This window comes from Nicotiana tabacum, chromosome 11, assembly GCF_000715075.1.
Source record: "Nicotiana tabacum cultivar K326 chromosome 11, ASM71507v2, whole genome shotgun sequence".
Classification (NCBI taxonomy): Eukaryota; Viridiplantae; Streptophyta; class Magnoliopsida; order Solanales; family Solanaceae; genus Nicotiana; species Nicotiana tabacum.
In genome coordinates, this window is record NC_134090.1 from 34,890,657 (window position 1) to 34,917,198 (window position 26,542).

At 40.4% G+C, this 26,542-nt stretch overlaps 1 protein-coding gene and 1 long non-coding RNA gene across 3 annotated transcripts; one reads left to right on the forward strand and one right to left on the reverse strand.

Annotated features, from left to right (window-relative positions):
- Positions 1-17,893: 17,893 nt before the first annotated feature.
- LOC142165800 (uncharacterized) lies at positions 17,894-18,493 on the reverse strand. Its single transcript, XM_075224174.1, has 2 exons — positions 18,404-18,493; positions 17,894-18,349 (listed from the first exon to the last, which is right to left on the reverse strand). Exons 1-2 carry the CDS (start codon positions 18,491-18,493, stop codon positions 17,894-17,896), a joined length of 546 nt encoding a protein of 181 aa, XP_075080275.1.
- A 2,001-nt stretch (positions 18,494-20,494) lies between these two features.
- On the forward strand, positions 20,495-25,962 carry LOC107829468 (uncharacterized). Of its 2 annotated transcripts, none has more exons than XR_001657944.2 (3): positions 20,495-20,630; positions 22,508-22,856; positions 23,020-25,962. It is a non-coding gene; the product is annotated as an uncharacterized LOC107829468 (long non-coding RNA). The 2 variants fall into 2 exon arrangements; XR_012696489.1 differs by having other exon boundaries at positions 23,045-25,962.
- Positions 25,963-26,542: the final 580 nt, after the last annotated feature.

Below are 26,542 nucleotides of genomic sequence, written 5' to 3' on the forward strand. Positions count from 1 at the left end.
GCATCTCTAGGGGCTGAGAAACAACTAGTAATATGGCATGAGATGTTGGTGTGTTGCAGATACAGCACAAATGAGTTGCTAAATATTCTTATAATAATTGTCTCAACCAATATATAGAGAGAGATAGTTGATGTAATAGTATTACTTCAGCACCACCAAATTGTATTGATAAACAAGGAACTAAGTGATTACAATGAAAGCAACATGAAAGACTCAAATTGGAAAATAACAATAACTGGAAACTAGAACAACAGAGAAGAAGGGATGAGAAATCAGAAGAATATTGAGATGAGAAAATCAGAAGGTTCACACCACATATTGCCTGCCTATTCCTTAGTGGTATTGCCTATTTAACTAACTCTCTTTTCCAGCAAATTCTTAATCACGTGTTCAGCCCTTGCCCACTACGGAATTTGTTAGCTTTGTTGGAATCTTCCTCACGCGCGTGCTTCTACGTGTGGTGTCATTTTGCCACTGCTTGTTGTCATCCCTCGTGGCAACTTGGTCAACATCCTTATCAGTATTTGACTCTACCTGGTTCACAACAATACCCCCATCCACAAAAGGAACCTTGTCCACAAGGTTCAGAGCAAGTGGAAGTATATCAGAAGAGAAATCAGTCAATAGAAGCGGGGTGATCTGTTTAGGAGGTTCTCCAACACACTTCTTGAGCATAGAGATATGGAAAACGGGGTGAATTCTAGCTGCATCTGGTAAGTCCAGCTTATAGGCCACTTCCCCAATTCTCTTGATGACTTTGAATGGTCCAAAATATCTTCGACCTAACTTATGATGTTGCTGGGAATGCATGGAGTGTTGGCGATATGGCTTGATCTTCACAAACACTAAGTCTTCTGGCTGAAACGTGGCTTCTTTACGACTCTTATCATCATTCATTTTCATCCTTACCTGTGCCTTGGCCAGATTATGTTTCAACAGGTCCATGAATTCGTCTCTTTGCAAGAGAAACTGCTCCACCAAGTCACTAGGACTGGCCGATGACATCACGAGCTATAGTAGGAGGCTTTCGGTCATACAATGCCTCAAAAGGTGTCATTCCAGCTGAAGTTTATAGGGAAGTGTTATACCAAAACTCTGCCCATGGAAGCATGGCAACCCAATTCTTAGGAGTATCAGCCACAAAGCAACGTAAGTATTGCTCCACACATTTGTTTAGAGCCTCTGATTGCCCATCTGTCTGTGGGTGATACGCGGTGCTCATGGCTAACGTAGTTCCCTGTAGGCGGTGTATTTCTTTCCAAAAGAGGTGGATGAACCTAGGGTCACGGTCAGTGACTATAGTGCGAGGAGGACCATGTAATCTGATGATTCCAACTACAAAGACAGCAGCAACAGAGACTGTGGTAAAGGACGAGGGCAGAGGAATAAAGTGCCTGTATTTGGTCAGTCGGTCCACTACTGTCATTATTGTAGTCTTCCCTCTTGAACTCGGAAGGCACGTAATGAAATCCATAGCTATGTCTTCAAAAACTAACTCCGGAACTGGTAGGGGTTGAAGCAAACTCGCGGGTTGGTGATGAGTATCTTTCATTTGCTGGCAGGTTTGGCAAGAAGAAACAAAGACCTGAACATCCCTTTTCATGTGTTTCCAAAAAATATTAGAAGCTAGACGGTGATAAGTTCGAGCCACCCCAGCGTGCCCTCCTATAGAGGACGAATGAAATTCAATTAGCAGCTGTTGGCGCAGAGGTGAGTTAGTAGGAATAACCAATCACCCTTTAAAAAATAATAAACCATCGCGGAAGCTGTAACCGTTGGTCAAGTCTGGATCTTGAGCAAGAGACTGTTAGAGGGCTATTAATTCCGGATGGGTCATGATATGGAGCCTTAATTCCGTCAGTAGATCTGGAACACACCCCGTAATAGCCATACATGCCGCTTCCGGCACTCGTGAAAGAGCATCAACAGCTCCATTTTGCTTTCCTGGACGATAGATAATAGAGAAGTCATATCCAACTAACTTGATCAACCACTTCTGTTGCTTAGGAGTTTGGATAGTGTCACGACCCCAAACCCCGAACCCGGTCGTGATGTCGCCTCTTATGAAGACAAGTCCAGCCAATTAAACCCAATTCACTTTTTAAAACAGTTAATCAAATATAAAGGCAGTCTAATCATGAATTAATGATAATGAGTAGCGGATATACAATCCATCACAGCCCTAACCGGGGTGTCACAAGTCACGAGCATCTACTAGGGTATAAATACAACTGAAAGCCTAGAGTGTGCAAATACAGACCAATGAAATGGAGAGAGAGAGAGAGAAGCAGTGTTGCGAATGTCGGCAGCTACCTTGCTAAACTCCGATAACTCTGCCTCCGATCAGCCAAAAACCTGCTACCGGGTGCATAAGTACCTGAATCTGCACACAAAGTGCAGGGAGTAAAGTGAGTACTCTAACTCAGTGAGTAATAATAATAAATAAAGACTGAAGGCAAGAAATCACGTAAAGCATACCGAGATACTGTATAGAAGCAGTTCAAAACCAGTAAGAAAGCAGTGAAGCTGTAAAATCTCTTTAGAATATTTTGGCTCAGTTTACTTCTTTTGAAAATGGCTTTTCCAACAGTTACGCAAATGAATGCTAAAAACAGTTAGTGCAGATAAGCACATAAATCCGCCTCTCGGGCACAAATACCATAGTTTAACAAGTAAAATGACAAGTAAATATGAAAGTTAAGCATATAAAGGTCCGCCCCTCGGGAACAATGTCAACAACTCTGCCCCTCGAGCAATATCTCAGAACAATAACAGCCCCTCGGGCAATCACATAGAACGGTACCAGCCCATCGGGCAAATCACATAGAACAATACCAGCCCCTCGGGCTATCACATAGAACAATATCAGCCCATCGGGCTATATCTCACATCACAATGGGTACCCGCGCTCACTAGGGGTGTACAGACTCCAAGAGGGGCCCCTTACGGCCCAAGCGCAATATCAAGCCATCTCATGGCATAAAATCTAGGCCCTCGGCCTCATATCAGTCAAGCCACCTTGTCGCGTATAAATGTATCTCAGACCCTCGGCCTCATATCACTCAATGTATCCTCACATCTGGCCCTCGGCCGCACTCAGTCAGGAAATCATCACAAGCCCCTCAGGCATTTGTAAAGCAGTAGTGCTCAACTCAAAACATCGTTTAGAAATATCATTTAAGTCTCAAAACTGAGTAAAAGTGGTTGAGTTGTAAAATAGTGGAAAACAACAGGATTGAGTTCAAGTAATAAATCAATACAGTGAGGAAATAGTGATAAAAATACCTGGAGGGTTCAAATAGTTGGCACGAAGCCCAAATATGGCAATCAGCCCAAACCGTGATGATAACAAACAAGTTTCAATCAAATACGCGGTAAAATCATCAATCGGGACGGACCAAGTCACAATCCCCAATAGTAAACGACCCCACACTCATCATCAAGCGCGTGTCTCATCTCAATATAGCACTACGATGTGTAATCCGGGGTTTCAAACCCTCAGAGCATCATTTACAATTATTACTCACCTCGAACCGGTGAAATCCCTAGCTCCGACGCATTTGCTCCTCAAATCGGCCGCCACACTTGTCGAATCTATCCAAAATCAGAACGAATACATCACAATATGCTAGGGGAATAAAGCCCAAGCGATTAATCAATATCAGGCACAAATCCCAAAATTACCAAAACCCGAGCCCCAGGCCCACTTCTCGAAACTCAGAATTTTCACATCATTAGATTCTTTATCTCCTCACGAGTTCATACATATCAAAGGTTCTCAAATCCGACCCCAAATAGTCCTTCAAATCCCAAATCAAAAGTCCAATTTCTCAAGCCCTAGTTCTTCAATTTTAGGCTTAGTTTTTCATGAATTTCTAGGTGGATTTCACAATATAATCGAGTTTAAGACCAAGATTTTTACCTCAAGTCGATTCCTCTTGAATCCCTCTTTAATTTCCTTCAAAAATCTCCAAAAACGAGCAGCCATGGGTGAAAATAGACCCAAAATCACGGACAAGACGACTTAAAAACATTCTGCCCAGACCTGGCTTACCTTCTTCGCGAACGCGGTCAACCACCCGCGAACGCGTAGCACAAAAATTGCGTTGACCAACTTTACCCTACGCGAACGCGACATGCTAGTCGCGAACGCAGTGCTTCCATAGCCTTGACCTTCGCGAATGCGTTTGCTCTATCGCGAACGCGATGACTAACTGACCATCAGATCCAATTCGTCCTACGCGATTGCGTATACACCCTCGCAAACGCGATGCAGTCCTCTCACAAACCTTCCCGAACGCGACATGGACCCTCGTGAATGAGATGCTTACAAACCCCGGCCCTTTGCGAACACGAGATCCCCTTCGCACACGCGAAGGCCAACATGCCTGCAACTGAAACCTGCAATTTTTGAAGTTCTCAAAACATGAAATTGATCCGTTTAACCACCTGAAACACACCCGAGGCCCTCGGGACCTCAACCAAACCTACCAACATAACCCATAACATCATTGGAACTTGTTCCAATCATCAAAACACCTCAAACAACATCAAATTACCCGAAACTCATCGAATTCAAGCCTAAGTTTTCTAAAAACCTCCGAAATACGTTTTCGATCAAAAACTCAACCAAACCACGTACGAATGACCTAAAATTTTGCACACACATCCCAAATGACATAACAAAGCTATTGCAACTCTCAGAATTCCATTCCGACTTACGGATCAAAATTTCACCTACCAACCGGAAATCGCCAAAATCTCAACTTCGCCAATTCAAGCTTAGTTCTACTCCGGACCTCCAAAACCAATTCTGATCACGCTCCTAAGTCATAAATTACCCAACAAAGCTAACCAAATCATAAAAATTCCATTCCGAGCTCATATATAAATAAGTCAACTTTTGGTCAAACCTTTCAAATTCAAAACTTTCATTTGAGACTATTCTTTCAAATTCATTCCGATTTTCCTGAAAACCAAAACCAACGATCTACATCAGTCATAATACATTACACGGGGCAAGTCATGCCCGAGAACTGACAATCAAACTGCAAAAGCTCAAAACGACCGGTCGGGTCGTTACATCCTCCCCGACTTAAACACACGTTCGTCCTCGAACGTACCCAGTTTTGTTCTAGAAGCCAACCAATAACTGAATAACTTTACCATGCATATACCCGGGGGTGATCCCACGTCACCCTATCTCATATAGGTCTGATAACACATTGCAACTGAAATTACACAATCCAGTCTGGCCCCTAAGCCATAGAACAACATTTCCACTTCTGAAACCATCAATACGATCAAACCTCACACCTATACTCTGAATAGACCCGAACCAGCTGTAATAACCCATGCCTGCAACCTCGGGAGCAATCCCATGATATACCACATAACTCAAACACTCGTAGCGATAACTTCTATTCACAGCAACTATCCACAACAACCAAATACTGGTAGAAAATCTCTTATCAGCCAAAGTCTCATTCCAACACTGTCATATACTGCCAACGATAAATGAAATACACAATAAACCATAACCATTTTCTCAGATCACTCATTCATGAAGCCACTTCTCCTCTGACAAATACCATAGCAAATTTCCGAGCCGAACCTCGATATTAACCCTCCAACATGCTGAAATTGAATCTTTTCATATTCATTAATGATCCCAACGATCTCCTCTAATCAAACACACCACTTTGGTGACATGACACATCAATAGAGGCCTAAGCCACAACTAGCATAATACACACACCAATAAGCAATGGTCCGAACATACTCAAATCATGAAAATGACTCAAATGAAAGAGCTGTACCTCAAGCTCACCAGTGCCACCGCAACACAAGGCTGAGAACCCGTCTCACATCATAGAATAGAACACACGAATCTAACCCACAAGGTCATATCCCACATAGCTTCACTGCAATGTGCGATCCTATCCAAACACTACTCCATATGAGACACATCAAGTCACTATGCTCGAAATTGACAACCACGCACAATTTGATGTCTGGAACCAAAGCAAATCATTACACCCACGGTGAAACAAGTAACATATACCACGCAAGCCCGATAGGACATAACCAATACACCGTTCACCGAGCAATACCCAATTACTCTTCCCGCTCGACTTCCACTATGAACTCCAATAGAACCACACCATGTGTGCCCATAACCAACAAATCATAACGTCTCACAACATAGAAAAGCAACTCATATATCTCCCCAGTTCACTAATAAACTCGATAACGGTCGAATTAACCTATCCCTCAACAATACAATTCGGGGCCAACCAAGCCGACTCAAGCTAGAACACGCATCCACATTGGCCTGCCAACAAACTCCTTACCAAGGAAGCTTGAAGCTGCTCCTTCCACAACTATAACTCCTGCCGAAGCCATACGATACGGTGCCTGGCACCAAATCAATGCCGAAATCCTCAACCTCGCCCGGGGACATGCCCGGCCACAAGAAACACATCCAAAAAGTCCCTCAACACCGGAACTGAATCAATGGTAGAAACCTTTGCACTGACATCCATCACGAAGGCCCAATTAAGAAAGGCAATCCTTCCCAACCGTCCGCTTGGTCCTTGAAATATAAACCACTCTACTAGAACATAATCTGACACACCTCGCCACTCAACCCGTGGCATTTTCGACATAGCCCAAAGTGTAATAGTCCGGAATAACCCAACACAGAGACAACCAGTCTAAACCCTAACATCACATACAAAATCTAATATACCAAGCAAAGAAAGATCCACTCGAGCCTCCAAATCTCGGTAGTTGCTAAACAGTGCCGATAGATGCGATCTACAACCACATCATAGCCTGAATATGAGAACTTCCATCTCCACATCCACACAGCACATGAATCACCATATCTGATCCCAATTTCGCCGTCCGAACACATGCCACACCTTTAATACCCAATCATCCCATGATAGCTACTCTAAAATTTCCCTGTGCCACCAAGCAATCCCGAATATCAGTAGTCAATCTAACAAGAAAGTGCCGCAATACTACCAAAGTGCCATTAACTTAATCACATTGCCCTTCTACTGAAACATATACTCTCGTCAAATCACTTCCAATTAGTAGTACCATTTCCTTAATCATCTGAGGCTACCCGCTGCTTAAGGGTTTCATGAACTTCCTTTCAGAACTGACTGTAACTTTACACATGCAAATCTCGATCCTCACAACATACCGCATATACCGTACTAGGATAACATGATAACTTCATCTCCCTTCCGAGCCACAGACAACTACGCACTCCACTAGTCAAAACTTTCCATTGGCCCCGTCTAGAAGAAAAATCACTATACATTGCATGTCCATAGAAGATATACATCTCCAAACCTCGGTAAAAACCATCAAGAACTCTCTGAGTTCCCTTTGCACAAGTCAGACCTGTCAGGACTGAATCCTTTTAACTCGATCAAGCAAAGCAAGCCATCAAAACCTAAGAGCATCGCCGTAAAATACCTGAAGAACTTATTACCTCGAACACACACAAGGAATTAATCACATCCTTACCATACCGATTCGGTCTACTATCAAGCTACTCCATCTATCTAAATTTCCTTCTGATTCATCTTCAACTTGATATTCTCTCTTGCTGTAGCACCAAAATTCCTCGACTCAGGATTACCACACGAGGCCCAAGCATAAAACCACACTGTCTAAGACTCATAAGCCGCTGAATGCTCTCTTAAATATTCCCAAAAGCACCACATTCGAAATACTTTGCTCTGAAGAACTTCCTACGAATTTAAATTCGTTACCTCCTGATACTGATACATAGAATCCCACAATTAATATAGAAAACACCACAAGTCTTGACATCTTCCAATGAAAACTCAGTCTCTAACCACATATACAACTTTAACTTACCCTATTGTTACATGTAGAATCTTGAACACATTAGAACCACTCCCACGAGTTATTCACTCTACTCAAACTGCAATTAGTCTGATCAAACGAACCGATCAACCTGTGCTTCATTAGCATTCTGACACCGCCGAATGTGACATCATTCCATTACAACCAAGCAACTTCCTGCTCTATGCACCGAGCATCCATTACCAATAACAACTCAAGATATTCTGTGATTCTCACACACTTATGAAGCATACTATATACCTTGTTAAGAATTTTTTCTTTACTCGAGCCATCCTCGGTCTCAATCTCCGTAGGCCATAACTTATTCGCCCGAACGCCTCGAACTGGGACCAACATAGCACATAAATGTGCAATCAACTAATCAATAACAGACTCCCCCACTTGGCCCGAAGCCATAGATCAAAACACTCTCAATAACTCATAACGCATATACTTTATTGTTGTCATAATACCATAGTGAGATTAACTCAATCCTTCATAAGCTCGTGGAAAACAGACCATTTGGTACTTCATATCTTCTACAAATCTTGCATTTACTCTCGTAACAATTAAACTCACTCTCTTAAGCGACCCAAATTAAATTCACACATATGTTTCGCTTGTAAATGGGATCTTCTAACAGACAACATAAAGATCACACAACCCCAGAACACTTCGCATGAGATAACCCACCCGCTTCGCCTTAAACTAACTTTTATGTATACCTTCCACCGTCATAACCATTACGTAGTCACTTAGTCTTCCTGAGTCCGAACTCATACCGCAACATGAAATCTACTCCACTCCCAACTAGGAGACATGAAAAGATTCTTCACACGCCCATAACTCGGGCTATAACTCGAATCAAGACGGATCAAGCACCTAATAGTTCTTCTATCCTCCGGCAGACCTTTCTCGTCACTTCCAAATCATACGAATACATCTTGCAGCACTAACATTCTCATTACATAGCCATCCAGTCGTCACTTCCACTAATAGGAAAAATACCGAACATATAAATTCAAAAGCACTTGCTCATACAATCAGCACCTTGGTGCTCAAGCTATAGGCAAAAAAAAATCCGGCCTCAAGTCCTCCAGACTGGCCCAACATCAACACACAGAGATCGTATCTCGCCCCTTGATCGGGGAATTACAAGCCATCGATGCATATCTAATACTGAGCGCTCATGCGTGCATGTGAACGCGTGGAAGGAATTTCAAAAGTTACTTTTCAAGCTGAATCAAGGACGCACAATAAGAATTCAAGAATGTGAAATTTTTCTAAAGGTTTTGCAGCCTCTCGAGGATAAATACAGACGTCTCTGTACCGATCCGCGAGACTCTACTAAACCTGCTCATGACTCGTGAGACCTATGTAACCTAGGCTCTTATACCAACTTGTCACGACCCTGAACCCGGTCGTGATGGCGCCTCTTATGAAGACAAGGCAAGCCAATTAAACCCAATTCACTTATTAAAACAGTTAAACAAATATAAAGGCAGTCTAATCATGAATTAATGATAATGAGTAGCGGATATACAACCCATCATAGCCCTAACCGAGGTGTCACAAGTCACGAGCATCTACTAGGGTATAAATACAACTGAAAGCCTGGAGTGTGTAAATACAGACCAATGAAATGGAGAGACAGAGAGAGAGAGAAGCAGTGCTGCGAACGCCGGCAGCTACCTTGCTAAACTCCGATGACTCTGCCTTCGATCAGCCAAAAACCCGCTACCGGGTGCATAAGTACCTGAATCTGCACACAAAGTGCAGGGAGTAAAGTGAGTACTCCAACTCAGTGAGTAATAATAATAAATAAAGACTGAAGGCAAGAAATCACGTAAAGCATAACGAGATGCTGTATAGAAGCAGTTCAAAACCAGTAAGAAAGCAGTGAAGCTGTAAAATCTCTTTAGAATATTTTGGCTCAGTTTACTTCTTTTGAAAATGGCTTTTCCAATAGTTACACAAATGAATGCCAAAAACAGTTAGTGCAGATGAGCACAGAAATCCGCCTCTCGGGCACAAATACCATAGTTTAACAAGTAAAATGACAAGTAAATATGAAAGGTAAACATATAAAGGTTCGCCCCTCGAGCACAATGTCAACAACTCTGCCTCTCGGGCAATATCTCAAAAGAATAATAGCCCCTCGGGCAATCACATAGAACGGTACCAGCCCGTCGGGCTATCACATAGAACAATATCAGCCCCTCGGGCTATATCTCACATCACAATGGGTATCCACGCTCGCTCACTGGGGGTGTACAGACTCGGGGAGGGGCCCCTTACGGCCCAAGCGCAATATCAAGCCATCTCGTAGCATAAAATCTAGGTCCTCGGCCTCATATCAGTCAAGCCACCTTATGGCGTATAAATGTATCTCAGGACCTCGACCTCATATCACTCAGTGTATCCTAACATCTGGCCCTCGGTCACACTCAGTCAGAAAATCATCACAAGCCCCTCGGGCATTTGTAAAACAGTAGTGCTCAGCCCAAAACATTGTTTAGAAATATCATTTAAGTCTCAAAACTGAGTAAAAGTGGTTGGGTTGTAAAACAGTGGAAAATAACAGGACTGAGTTTAAGTAATAAATCAATACAGTGAAGAAATAGTGATAAAAATCTCTGGAGGGTTTAAATAGTTGGCACGAAGCCCAAATATGGCAATCAACCCAAACCGTGATGATAACAAACAAGTTTCAGTCAAATACGCGGTAAAATCATCAATCAAGACGGACCAAGTCACAATCCCCAATAGTAAACGACCCCATGCTTATCATCAAGCACGTGTCTCACCTCAATATAGCACTATGATGTGCAATCCGAGGTTTCAAACCCTCAAAGCATCATTTACAATCATTACTCACCTCGAACCGGCGAAATCCCTAGCTCGCGACGCCTTTGCCCCTCAAATCGGCCTCCACGCGCGTCGAATCTATCCAAAATCAGAACGAATACATCACAATATGCTAGGGAAATAAAGCCCAAGCGAAAACAATCAATATCGGGCACAAATCCCGAAATTATCAAAACCCGAGCCCGGGACCACTTCTCGAAACTCAGAAATTTTTACATCATTAGATTCCTTATCTCCTCAGGAGTTCATACATATCAAAGGTTCTCAAATCCGACCCCAAATGGTCCTTCAAATCCCAAATCAAAAGTCCAATTTCTCAAGCCCTAGTTCTTCAATTTTAGGCTTAGTTTTCCATGAATTTCTAGGTGGATTTCACAATATAATCGAGTTTTAAGACCAAGATTCTTACCTTAAATCGATTCCTCTTGAATCCCTCTTTAATTTCCTTCAAAAACGAGCAGCCATGGGTGAAAATAGGCCCAAAATCGTGGACAAGGTGACTTAAAAACATTCTGCCCAGGCCTGACTTACCTTCTTCGCAAACGCGGCCAACCACCTGCGAACGCGTAGCACAAAAATTGTGTTGACCAACTTTACCCTACGCGACATGCAGTCGCAAACGCAGTGCTTCCATAGCCTTGACCTTCGCGAATGCGTTTGCTCTATCGCGAATGCGATGACTAACTGACCATCAGATCCAATTCCTCCTACGCGATCACGTATACACCCTCACGAACGCGATGCAGTCCTCTTACAAACCTTCGCGAACGCGGTAGGGATCCTCGCGAACGCGAAGGCCAACATGCCTGCAACTGAAACCTGCAATTTTTGAAGTTCTCAAAACATGAAATTGATCCGTTTAACCTCCCGAAACACACCTGAGGCCCTCGGGACCTCAGCCAAACCTACCAACATAACCCATAACATCATTCGAACTTGTTCCAATCATCAAAACATCTCAAACAACATCAAATTACCCGAAACTCATCGAATTCAAGCCGAAGTTTTTTAAAAACTTCTGAAATACATTTTCGATCAAAAACCCAACCAAACCATGTCCTAATGACCTGAAAATTTGCACACACATCACAAATGACATAACGAAGCTACTGCAACTCTCGGAATTCCATTCCGACTCCCGAATCAAAATCTTACCAACCAACCGGAAATCGCCAAAATCTCAACTTCACCAATTCAAGCCTAGTTCTACTCCGGACCTCCAAAACCAATTCCGATCAGCTTCTAAGTCATAAATCACCCAACGAAGCTAACTAAATCATAAAAATTCCGTTCCGAGCTCATATACAAATAAGTCAACTCTTGGTCAAACCTTTCAAATTTAAAGCTTTCATCTGAGATTGTTCTTTCAAATTCATTTCGATTTTCCTGAAAACCAAACCAACGATCTACCTCAGTCATAATACGTTACACGGGGCAAGTCATGCCCAAGAACTGACATCAAAGTGCAAAAGCTCAAAACGACCGGTCAGGTCGTTACAGATAGTTTGGTTGGTAAGGTTCCTAAGGGCTTGCTGGTCAGTGTAAATTGTGAACCGACGTCCCCGCAAATATTGGCACCATTTGCTTACTGCTTGAATGATGGCAAACATTTCTCTATGATATGTGGAAGCTTGTTGCATCCTAAGGCTAAGTTTCTGGCTGAAGAAAGCCACAGGATGTCCTTTTTGGGATAAAATTGCTCCTATGCCAACTCCTAATGCATCTGTTTCTAGAGTAAATTCCTGGCAAAAATTTGGAAGAGCCAAGATAGGTGTGGAGCTAAGGCACATTTTGGGCTTATCAAAAGCAACCTATTGTTCTGGTGACCATTGAAATGCATCTTTGCGCAACAAATCAGTCAGAGGGGCTGCTACAGATGCATAATGATAAATGAAACGAAGATAGTATCCCGCGAGCCCCAGAAATCCACGTACCTCTTTCATTGAACGGGGTTGCGGACCCAAATAGTCAACAGATTGTTGACCAAACACGCATTTGGATCGCTTGGCCACTAATTTATGATCCTGCAAGACAACGCGAAGATGTTCTAGGTGCTCCGACCAACTGGGGCTATAAACCAGGATGTCGTCAAAGAACACCAAGACAAAGCGACGCAGAAATGGTCGAAAAACATCATTCATAGTGGCTTGAAAGGTTGAGGGGGCATTGGAGAGTCCAAACGACATAACTAAGAATTCATAATGACCGTCATGTGTGCGAAATGCTATTTTCTTCAGGTCCTCAGGTCGGACTCTAATCTGATGATACCCGGATAGGAGGTCCAACTTGGAGAAAAATTGGGCACCATACAACTCATCAAACAGTTCGTCAATAGTTGGAATGAGAAATCTATCACGAACTGTGACTGCATTCAATGCCCGATAATCTACACAAAATCGCCAAGTTTCGTCCTTCTTACGAACTAGAAGGACTGGCGATGAGAATGGACTGGTGCTAGGACGAATAACCCCTTTTCTGAGCATGTCACTTACCAATTGTTCCATAACATGTTTTTGAAAATACGGATAACGGTAAGGTTTGACATTCAGTGGTTCAACTCCCGCTAATAGATGAATGACATGGTCCTGCGGCCTAGTCGGAGGAAGACCTTGTGGATTTTGGAAAACCCCAACAAAGGTATCCAATAAGTCCCCTAAGTCCGGTGGTGGGGCGTCCGTGGCCATAACAGGTTCGGCAACTAATTCCAAGTGGAAAAAGGAAGATATGGCATCGGTGGCCATCATACGCCGGATACTATGCAATTGAACAGGTTGGATATCTGTTGGTAGGTCACCTTGCCAAGTGAACCGATGGTTATTAAGAGTGAATTCAAAAACTCGAGCACCGTAATCAGTGACAACCGGCCCCAAGGTTGCCAACCATGACACGCCGATAACCAAATCTAATCCATGGAGGGGTAATACATAGAAATCCATAGTAAGGTTGCAACCCTGAATGGAGAGGGGAACTTGGCGACAGACACCATCACAACTTAGTCGCTGGCCGCTGCCTACCATCACAGAAACACGAGGAATAGGCTCGATGGGGAGCTGAAGAAATTTAGCAACTCGAGATTGAATAAAGTTATCAATACTCCCACCATCAAAGAGCACTTGCACCGGTGAATCATTAACATGGCCAGTAAAGCAAAGAGTATTGGAGGAAACACCACCCGCTAAAGCATGATATGAAATCGAGGAGTGCTTCTGAACTTCCAAACACTGCAGCTCCTCAGCGAGAAGATCATCGGGAACGAAATTCTCTGGTAAGGCTATTTCATCCTCTGGGCCATCAGTTAAGAGTAACAATTGGGGGTCAGTCTTACAACGATGGTTAGGGGAGTATTTTTCATCACAATGGTAACAAAGGCCCTTCTCGCGTCAACTCTGTATCTCCGCCGTGGTAAGGCGTTTGAAAGGCAACCGAGTAGGTAGAGCCGGAGAAGGAGCTGCAGGCAAGGTGGGTGAAGAAGGATTGGGTAATATGGGCTGAGCGCAGGCAAAAGCGGGTCGAATAGGCCCCTTTTCAGATAAAATCCTTTGTTCATGCATATGGGCCAAAGTTATGGCCTGGTCCAAGGTGGTGGGCTGATGAATGGTAACAGAAGACAAAATATCAAATCTAAGGCCCGATAGAAATACCTCAACCAAATACCACTCCGGCAATGAATTGGTTTCATTCAACAGAGCCTCAAAACGACTCTGAAATTCAGCCACTGTTGAAGTCTGGCGGAGCTTTGATAACCGGCCGACAGGTGACTGGACATGCCATTTACGAAAGCGGCTGCGTAATTTCTCGGTAAAAATGGTCCAATCGCTGAGTTGTTTGTTCCGGTAAAGCCGCCTGTACCATTCCAAAGCTTTGCCGTCAAGATAGAATGAGGCAATATTGAGTTTCTCCTCTTTAATAATACCATAGAAGTCGAAGTAACGATCAGCCTGAAAGATCCATGCCTTCGGCACGTCACCATGAAAATGACCGAACTTCACTGGCACCGGCTTGTGGCGAAGAGGAGAAGAACCCTTTGAAGAAGCAGTAGGGAAACCCATAGGGTCCTGCACACCTTTGGAGCGAGAAACATCAAGTAACAGTAATCCAGCGGTGAGAGTAGCCACCTGAGTGACTAGATCCTGAATCACCAACTGCTGGCTAGCCATGGCAGCACAAATATCAGCATCCGATCAAGACGGTGCGAGTAGACCATTGGAGGCTTTGAGTTTGGAATCAGCCGACATAGTAGTCGAGGAAATGAAAGCACCAATGTAACAGTATTACTTCAGCACCAGCAAATTGTATTGATAAACAAGGAACTAAGTGATTAGAATGAAAGCAACATGAACGACTCAAATTGGAAAATAACAATAACTGGAAACTAGAACAACAGAGAAGAAGGGGATGAGAAATTAGAAGAATATTGAGATGAGAAAATCAGAAGGTTCACACCACATATTGCCTGCTTATTCCTTAGTGGTATTGCCTATTTAACTAACTCTCTTTTCCAGCAAATTCTTAATCACGTGTTCAGCCCTTGCCCACTACGAAATCTGTTAGCTTTGTTGGAATCTTCCTCACGCGTGTGCTTCTACGCGTGGTGTTATTTTGCCACTGCTTGCTGTCATCCCTCGTGGCAACTTGGTCAGCATCCTTATCAGCATTTGACTCCACCTGGTTCACAACAGCTGAATCTATTGCAATATACTGCAGGTCTTTTAGTTAGCTTTCACTGAATTTATATAGAAGTCCCACCTGTTTTCATAAAGTGCTTAACAGTCAGCCTCTGCACTTAGTATTGATTAATTTTATTTAAACCTTTTCTTATCACTAAGAAGAAGTGCCAATGCCCCTTTATTCTTGCTCCACATACCATGTGGGATTTCTGATAAGGAGTTTAAGGACCCATGTACCTGATAGTTGTATTATTCACTATGTCTTTTTTTGTTCTTCTTTCTAAATTAATTCGATGTTTCTTTTTGCTTTTGGGTTTGTTGTCTCCTCGGGAACCCACTAACCAACATGGTTTCTTAGATATTTTCTCTGCACCCATGACAGAGCGCGGACGGATGAGGGTGGGTCAAGTAAAACTTACAGGCTTGTAGCTTTATACGACATAATACAAGTTCACATGATATGCTGCGCTTTTGGACTCGATGATGGCATAGCCTAAGGGACAATTAATCTGTGAGGTCTGTTGGGCCAAAACGGACAATGCCATAGGTTTAGGTCGTGATATTTTCATCCAAGTAAGTTAAGCTATCCATTTTTATATCCTAGTTTAAGACACAAATGTGAGAACGCTGATAAGGTATTGCTTCAGATATTAAAACTAAATGGGTTCAATTTCAAAGTCGGATAATGTCTTCATAACAAGAGTGTATTTCAATGGAGACAATTTTGGACCTCAGCGCTATTCCAAGATCCCAGGTAAACAAGTTTTCTGGACATCTTATTTGGTTGACGACAATAACAACAAACTTAGTGTATTCTCATAAATGGGATCTGTGGAGGGTAGTGTGTACGTAGACATTACCTCTACCATATAGAGATAGAGAGGTTGTTTCCGATAGACCCTTGACTCAAGGAACAATAGAGATAATGCAACAAGTAGCAAACAATAATAACAACAATGTATTGTGGTAACGGGAGCAAAAAACACAACATGTAATAATAAAGAACCATGAATAAGATAATACAAAAATAATTCTAGTACTACTGGTAAGCCTAGGAGGAACACACTACTATTTGGCAACCTACAATCTTAATCCTAGACCTCCACACCTTTCTATCATGAGTCATATCCTCTGTAAGCTGGAGCAATGTCATGTCCTGCCTAACTACCTCTCCCCAATACTTCTTAAGCCTATCCCTTCCCTTCCTCAGCCCCGCCATGGATAACCTCTCACACCTCCTGATTAGAGCATCTATGTCTCTCCTCTTCACATGCCCGAACCATCTTAACCTTGATTCACGTAACTTGTCCTCCACAGATATCACTCCTACCTTGTCCCTAACAAATTCATTCCTAATCTTGTCCTTCCTAGTATGCCCACACATTCATCTCAACATCCTCATTTAAGCTACTTTTATCTTCTGGATATGGGACTTCTTAACGGGCCAACACTCAACCCATACAACATAGTCGGTCTAACTACCACTCTGTAGAACTTGCCCTTAAGTTCGTGTGGCACATTCTTATCGCACAAAACCCCCGAGGCGAGCCTCCATCTCATCCACCCCGCACCAATACGATGAGTAACATCCTCGTCAATATCCCCGTTGCCTTGAATAATAGATCCATGAAACTCTCTCTTTTGCAGATGACTTGAGTATCAATCTTCACTTCCACTCCTTCTTCACGCATCCCATCACTAAACTTGTACTCCAAATACTCAGTTTTTGACCTACTCAATTTGAAACCCTTAGGCTCCAGCGTCTGTCTCCAAACTTCGAACCTAGCATCAACTCCGTTTCGCGTCTCATCACTCAGAACTATGTCATCAGCGAATAACATACACAATGGCACTTTCCCTTGTAAGTATCGCGTCAGCACCTCTAGCGCTAAGACAAATAAAAATGGGCTAAGAGTCGACTCTTGATGCGAACCCATCTCCATTGAAAAATGATCTGAGTCTCCTCTCGCAGTCCTTACCCGAGTCTTCGCTCTTTCATACATGTCCTTAATCATCCTAATGTACGCTACCAGGATACCGCTAGCCTCCATACATCTCCATAAGACCTCTCTGGGGACTTTATCATCGGCCTTCTCTAGGTCTATGAATACCATATGCAAGTCCTTCTTCCTCTTCTTATACTACTCCACCAATCTTCTCACAAGGTATTCGGCTTATGTAGTAGACTATCCCAGCATAAATTTGAATTGTTTCTCGGAAATAGTCACACTATGTCGCACCCTCCTCTCAACCACCACCTCCTAAATTTTTATAGTATGACTCAGCAGTCCTGGATATCACCTTATTTTTATACAACGGGATCATAAAACTCCACCGCAGATCTTCAGGAATCTTTTTCGTCTTGAAAATGACATTAAACAAACTAGTAAGCCACTCCAAGCCTACCCGACCCACTTCCTTCTAAAATTCTACTGGGATCTTGTCAGACCTAGTTGCCTTATCCTTGCTCATCTTCTGCATTGTCCCCTTAATCTCCTTGCTCCTAATACGCCTACAAAATCTAAAATCCCTCTGACTCCTGAGTTTTCCAACTCACCCAGTACGATGTTCCTGTCTCCTCCCTCGTTCAAGAGTCTATGAAAGTACTCCTGCCATCTACGTCTGATACACGCCTTTTTCATCAGAACCTTACCATCTTCGTCTTTGATGCACCACACTTGGTCCAGGTCCCGAGCCATCCTCTCCCTAATCCTGCCTAACATGTACAACTTCATGTCTCCTCCTTTGCCCCCAAGATCCTCATACAATCGCTGAAAAGTTGCAGTCTTAGCCACCGTGACTGCCAATTTTGCCTCTTTCCTTTCTTTCTTATAACACTCTCTACATGTCTTCTTCCCTTCCTCATCCGTGCTCCCCACTAGCTTCAGATATGCCTCTTTCTTAGCTTCCACGTTTCCTTTGACCTCCTCATTCCACCTCTAATCCCCTTTGTAGCATCCTGAATAACCCTTCGTTACCTCTAACACCTCTCTAGCAGCTTCCTTAATGCAGTTCGCTGTCGTTGTCCACATACTACTCGCGTCCCCACTACTCCTCCAACCCCCCATGGCCACAACTTCTCCCCCAACTCGTGAGCATTTTCCTTAGTCAAGGTATTAATCTTAGGCTGGCCGTACACCGCTCTCTTCTTTCTTACTCTCTTGATCTCCAAGTCCATTACCAAGAACCTATTTTGCGTTGACACACACTTACTCGGGATAACCTTGCAATCAGTGCACCCCTCCTAAGGAAAAGGTAATGAATCTGAATTCAAAAGTTTTAGGCTTGATTAATTTACTGTCACGAAATGGTATATAGTAAGCAAAAGGAGTAGAACTCGAAAAAATACATATTATATATATATATATATATAATCGCAAATTGTAACTGTTTAAAGCTTCAACCATTCACAACTAGCTTTATTTTCTACTGCTAATTTATTACTATTTAAAACTTTGAATTGGATTATACTAATTTACTAATATTATATGAGGCTAAAAATAAAATAAAAAATTAGCTACTGACCTTGCCCTGGTGGACCGAGACCTTGGCTACCACCTCGCCGGTCTACCAGGTCTAATACCTTGGTCGGCCCAGCCCCCCTCCATGATATCCCCAGCCCAATCCCAACCGGTCTATTATGGGTTGTTTCAGGAGATTTTTATCTAGTTATATTATATTAGAAATTTATTTACTTATGTTCTCTATGTTTTGAAGTTTTTAATAAATATTTAAGTTTTTCTTACAAATTATATGCATTGCTTCTTAAAAGAATCTCACCCCATTATTAGGGCCTTCAATTAAGGGATTCAATTATATCTTTTCCACTTTTTTTCCACTCTCCTCTTCTCTCTCCTTTTTTTTACATCAAAATTCGTTAATCTAATCCCAGAATCTCCATCTTCTCTCTTTCCACCATCATCGATAGCTTTATATTATTAAAAAATATTCTAATTTTTTTATGATAATTGTATGATAACTGTATCATAATTATATTTGAATTGCATCAGATACATCAACGCCTAAAACATAAATGTATCATAATTATATTTAACTTGTATCTGGTATATTAATACCCAGAATAATACATGATACAATACTAATAAAGTAATATACAATTATCATACTTGTGATATAAACTGTGAAATTCGTCACGAAGGCACAACTGCTCGTAACAATATACAATGAATATACGACTATCATATATTTGTAATACAATTCTTGCAACAATTATGATACATATACAATTATAATACAATCGCGATACATTTCTAAAAAATTATGAAAGAATTATGATCTTCATCTTCTTCAAGTTTCAATCACAACCATACATTGAAAATTTAATATAATCGTATTATGATTGTATTAATGTTGTATCAAGTATTATTTTGGGTATTGATATATCATATACAAGTCACATATAATAAAGATTTTAGAAAGAAAGAAAACAAGATTCAAAGCTTACCCACAACTTAATTCTAGAGCAATATTTTTGAATTTCATTTGCATTACATCAATACAAATAGATATTTTGGGTGATTAGTAAGAAAGAGAGAAATTGAATTTCAAAAGCTTTGGAAGAGAAAAAAATCTGCAATTTTTTTTTGGTTGGGGGGGAGGGGGGGAGGATAAAAATGGTAAGTAAGATTTTGGATAACAATAGGTAAATAAAATTTCTTACTGTGGGTAAGATTAATTTTGGATAATTGTTAAGAAAGAGAGAAGATGTTTTTGTAATCCTTTGGAAAAGGAAAGAATCTTAAATGTATGGGAAATTATTGGAAATGGGGGTTGTGTATCATGTAACTTATAGGCTAGATTTAAAGGATCTTGAATTTCTTCTTTTTATGATTTTGTATATAATTAGTAAATATAGGTATACAAAATAATTGATAAGAAACCTAAATAAAGGTGGTAAATATATTTCTATTATAGTATAGCTAGGTAAAAACCCCTTGTTTCAGTTCTCTCTTTTACTGGATCGGACCGGTCCGGACATGGGCCAGCTCAGTTACAAGAAACAGGATTAATTGTTATCAATATTTTGTACTTGATTAAAAAACTGGTCCCTAAATTCCATATCTGGCCCCTAACATAATGAATTGAGCGCCAGAGAGAAATTACTTTACTCTTTTTTCGGAAAAAGAGAAAACTCTCCGTTATTTTCCTCAAATTCCCGCTCATCTCTCTGAAGGGCGAAGGCAGGTAAAATCCCTAAACCCTAATCTTTCAATCTAATAATTCACTCTTCCGTATTTCTCTCAAATGCTGAATTAAAATGTGTTTCTGGGAATCGAAGGTGTGTGTACTACAAAACATCTTATAATTTTGCTACTCTTCCACTCTCTCAGTAGGCAGGTTCCTACGACGCATCTGATAAATTTTAGTGGGTTAAGAATTTTTAGCTTTACCATTTTCACTGCGAAATGCTCAAAATCGTAAATTTGAGTCCGAAGTGCCGGCCAAATAGTCTGAGTTATTGACTAAAGTTAAGCATGTTACTCTAATCTTCAAGCAATGGACAGGTCCAGTAAATTCCAAAGTGAAATCGCTTGCTAAAGTGATATATGTATTGTATATGTGTCTTGTAGGTGAAACCTAAAACCTTATTTCTTATGACTTTCATGTTCTCTTCCTTGTCTTAGGGTTTGAATTTATTCATGTAAAGTAAAATGTCCTAACGGAAAGCAAAAATCACTAAGAGGGTGTTTGGATTGGCTTATTTTAATTGCTTATTGTCTTTTAAGCACTTTTCTAGTTTTTGTGATGTTTGACAATGATAAAAAGTGATTAAAAACACTTACTTTTTTAGGCATGAAAAGTACAAAAATAAGTCAAAAACCAAAAGTTGGGTATCACTAACGTATGGCTTTTGGCTTTTAGCTTATAAGCTACTTTTGAAAAGCCAATCCAAACGCCCTCTAAGTGATTTCTTCGGCCTAAGCGTTGGTTGGCAAAGTTATGCATTACTTGTGCTCAGGGGCGGAGCCAATGTATAAGTTACGGGTTTCGACAGACCTAGTAACTTTGGTTCAAATCCTGTATTTATCTTAAAAAATCCATTGAATTTGTGTAAATTATTAATTTAGAACCCAGTAACTTAATATAATTAAAATTCCGAAACCCATAAGCTTCGAATTCTGGCTCCGCCTCTGCCTGGTGGAAGATAACAAGTACCGGTTGAATAGTTGAGGTATGCACAAGCTGGTCCAGACACCACTATTATAAAAAAAGAGAAAATGGACAGTTGTTTATTGGATTATTTATTCATGTAAACGGAAATGGACTAATCTATATGGCAGATCTGCTTCACTTAACGTGTCTAACTATATTGAAATATGTGGAAGAAATCTCTTTAACCGGGATATCTTCTAATAGTGACTTTATCAAGCCTGAAATATAGACCAGGAGACACGTTGTGCAATCCTCATAATGAGATGCTCATAAGCTACTCAGTTTAAAATTTATGGAAGGAAAATAATAGTTTACAAGTTACCTAACAAATCAATTTCAAATTTTTACACTTTTGCGTGAACGAATGTTTATGAATGAAGAGTCATTTAGTTTTTTCATTTGTTAAGTCCCTGTTGCTTCTCTATCAATAAAAATACCATCATAACTTGAATGGACTCCAAAAAACTTAAGGGAAGCGTCAGTGTTTTTAGTTTTTACAAATATTTCTCCATCAATCTTTAATCCTTCGAATACGCATAAAGCCCACAAAAAATGGTGAGAAGAAAGAGATTTCGACTTTTTTCCGCTTTCCTTTCTATCTTTTCGAAAGGATGTTCACAGTAAGTGAATCACTTTGTACAAGAAAGATAACTGACCTTACTGACACTGGAACCTTTGTACTAAAACTCAAGATTCTGAACTATATATACCTTTTGAATAATTATACGCCTTTTTGAGATTGCATAAAAAGTTACATGCATCTTAGGTCTTAAACTCAAGAATATGAAATTTATATATCTTTTGAATAATTTTACGTGTTTTTGGGATTTCATAAAAAGTTATGTGCATCATAGTACTTTTATTATCCTATATCTTTTTTCTAATCACATTTTAATGTATCGTTCAAGGTTATGGCACCTAGTAAGGAATGGATGCAACTTGTTGATAATCGACTTGATGAAGCCTACTCAATCGGGGTGCAAAAGTTTTTGGATTATGCTTTTAGAAGAACAAGGGAACTGTATGAAATACGATGTCCATGTGTCAAATGTTGTAACACAACTTTAGGAACACATGAGACAGTTGAGTCACATTTGAAAGTATATGGAATAATTCAAAATTATACTTTTTGGTATCACCATGGTGAAATTTTAGGTGAGCCGCAGTCGGACTGTGAACTGATAGCCCATTGCCGCCATCTACTCGAGAAAGAGCATATGCAAACTGATATTCAATTGCCTCCATCTACTAATCAAGGTATGCAATACATCAAACAACTGAAACAAGTATGATTTTCAAATCTACTGTGTTATTAATTTGCAGAATTGAATTTTAATGCTAAAGTTTTACTAAATGATTTCAAGTATGAAGTTTGGCTACTATATGACCATAAATTTATTTATTTGTATGATATTTTCAGACATTTCTAAAGTATGCAAATGTAGGTTCATGTACTACTGAAAAGGTAAAAAAAGTTCGAGGAAAGAATAAGTGCAAAGAAGTTGCATTGCTTAAATTTGGACAGAAGCTGAAAGTAACATTTTACAACAATCGAACGGTCGGAAAGAATAACAATCTATTTTCGAGGCACTTGGGAAAATTAGTTCGTGACCGTAATTTGTGTCCGTTGGGAGTATCATCGTGGCATGACATTAAGGAAGAACAGTTAAATCACATGTGGGCAGCTATTAAGGTAATGCATCCAATTTGCCAATGGGCTATTTGCTAAAGTCCACTTGGAAAATATGTTTTCATTTATTACTTGGGATTTATACATGTGGCCTTAACTTGCTCTACTAAATCCTGTAGCTCCTAATTAGATCCTTAACCCCTGAAAAGGTTTCTCTTTTCTATTTTCTTTTTGCAAATAGGAGTTCTGCTAGTGATTTTTATTTATTATAAATGAGTGTTAAGAAATATCTGCTATTGATTTACTGTAATTTGGGCTTTGTATAGAAAACAAAAAGATTCTTTTTTGTTAAGTGGCACAAAGCTCTTTTAAAACTGAAAACAAAACAATAAGGAAAAATAAATGCACGGGAAAAGTTACTGGGATTTCTAATGCTGGCAAGAGAAGAGGAGCATGATTGTCGTAGCCAGAAATAAAATAATAGCAAGAGGAGAGAAAGTGTGAGAAAGCACGAGAGAAAATATTAATCGTTATTAATGTTCTATGTTACAATAAGCCCTATTTATATGTATACATATAACACATAACCTACTCCTATTACATAAGGGACTAGGACTAATTACATACATTCACATAACTATTCTAACACTCCCCCTCAAGTTGGTGCATATAAATCATATGTGCCGAGCTTGTTACATATGTAGTTAATACTAGGACCAGTGAGTGACTTGGTAAAAATATCTGCAAGCTGATCATTCGACTTCACAAACTTTGTAGCAATATCTCCCGAGAGTATCTTTTCTCTAAAAAAGTGACAGTCAATCTTAATGTGTTTAGTTCTCTTATGGAACACTGGATTTGACGCAATATAAAAAGCAATTTGATTATCACACACAAGTCTCATCTGACTAATCTCACCAAATTTCAACTATTTGAGCAACTGTTTGATCCAAATTAGCTCACATGTTGCCATAGCCATTGCTCGATATTCTGCTTCTGGACTAGACCGAGCAACCACATTCTGTTTTTTGCTCTTCCAAGACACCAAATTTCCTCCTACTAAGACACAATATCTAGACGTAAAACGTCTATCAAAGGTGATCCTGCCCAATCAGCATCTGAGTATCCAACAATCTGCTCATGGCATTTGATCCTCAAACAATAAGCCTTTGCCTGGAGCTGATTTTATATACCGAAGAATGCGGACAACTGCATCCCAATGACTATCACATGGAGAATTCATAAACTGACTCACAACACTCACAAGAAAGGAAATGTCAGGTCTAGTCACTGTGAGGTAATTTAATTTACCAACCAACCGCCTATATCTTGCAGGATCGCTAAGAGGCTCCCCCTGTCCTGGCAGAAGTTTAGAATTCGGATCCATCGGAGTGTAAACAGGTCTACAACCTGTCATTCCTGTCTCCTCAAGAATATCTAAGGCATACTTCCTTGTGAGATCACAATACCTGAGCTAGATTGAGCGACCTCAATACCCAGAAAATACTTTAATCTACCCAGATCCTTAGTCTGAAAGTGCTGAAAGAGATGTTGCTTCAACTTACTAATACCATCCTAATTATTGCTAGTAATAACAATATCGTCAACATAAACGACCAGATAAATACAGAGATTTGAAGCAGAATGTCGATAAAATACAGAGTGATCAGCTTCACTTCGAGCAACTTCACCAGAGAAAATTAACATCTCTTGATATTTTTGTGTTGGTGTGCACTGCTGGAGAAAATTGTGAAATAGATGTTCCATTGAAAAATGGGATGTGGCAACTTTTGGGTGGAGAAGCTGGTGATTGTCACTCATGGTTAGGTCTAGACTGTGAGGATCTTCTTCATAAAAGTCTATCTCGTATGACTTTTGTTGTAGTACACTCTGAGAATGATAACGAGATTGATCTGCTATTTAGACATTGTAAGCTTTTGCACACCTGGTTATTAAAAGGGATCTTCTCCAAATTTAGGAAGACACTGCACATCAGTGTCACACTTAGAAACTATTACAAGGACATTACCAGTTTGATAGCTTTAGCAAGGATGAGAGGTGGACATATTTAACCTTTAGTTGTTGTTGCAGCTAGTGCAAGGACTGAAGCTGAAACCACAAATATGGTTGATAATGCTAAGACAAATGTAGTTCATGCATTGCAAGTTGCAAGAGATCTAGCTTGGAAGTGGCAGAATATGAATTCCTTTTCTTTTGGACTTGATCACTATCATAAGAACCAGCTTTCACTTGCTTTCATTAAAGCTGAAGTTTTAGGCATTTTTAGTAAATTGTTCTGTGACATGGATGCTGAAGTTATAGGGGAAGATGCTGGTAGTAAAATGTTGAATAACTGTGCTGAACTTACCAAACCAGGCTCGAGGAGACTGCTTTAGACCATAGAGGGACCGGTGCAACCGACATATAAGGCCACTAGACTCCCCCTGAGCAACAAACCAGGTGGTTGCTCCATATAAACCTCATCTTCAAGGTCATCGTGAAGAAAAACATTCTTAATGTCCAACTGATAGAGAGGCCAATGACGAACAACATCCACAGATAGAAAAAGGCGGACTGATGCTATTTTAGTCACGGGAGAGAAAGTATCACTATTGTAAGCACGTGATTTTTGACCCTCCCCGAGAATTTTCACATTTTTAGCGTGAATATGTGAAACTGGGTCTAGTATAGCTATTTTAACTATTTTTACTTTATTTCGTTGCAAAAAGAAAATTTCAAAAAATATATATATAAATTTTAGTTTATGTATTTCTCATAAACTTGAAAAATACAAAAAATTGCACTTTATTTTTGTACCTTATATAATTTCGAAAAAATACAAAAATAATAATTCTATTAAAGTTTTATAGGCATTTTTAACTTTGAAAAAATACAAAAATATTACCTCATATTTTATCTTAATATTTTAAAACAAAAATTACAAAAAAAAATAGTTTTATTAATATTTTGTAGCTATTTTAAACCTTGAAAAATATTTAAAAAGATATAGTTTTGTTTAAATACTAGTCTTATTTTTGGTAGTTATTTTGCTTACATAGGACTAGTTAAGCAACGTGTTCCTATTTCTCGGGTCCGGGCAAAAGAATAATATTCGGGTTTAAACTACCCGGTTTTAGGCCTAATTTTCGGACCTAGCCCGCAATAAACCGTGTCCAGGACACATGGGGAACCCCACCACGCGTGGGGGACATAAGTCTCGAACCCCACCACGCGTGGGGCTCATTTTTTGGGGCAAACCCATACAAATGCACGAGACTTGGACTGGAAAAGGGACGGGGAATTTTTTGAAAAG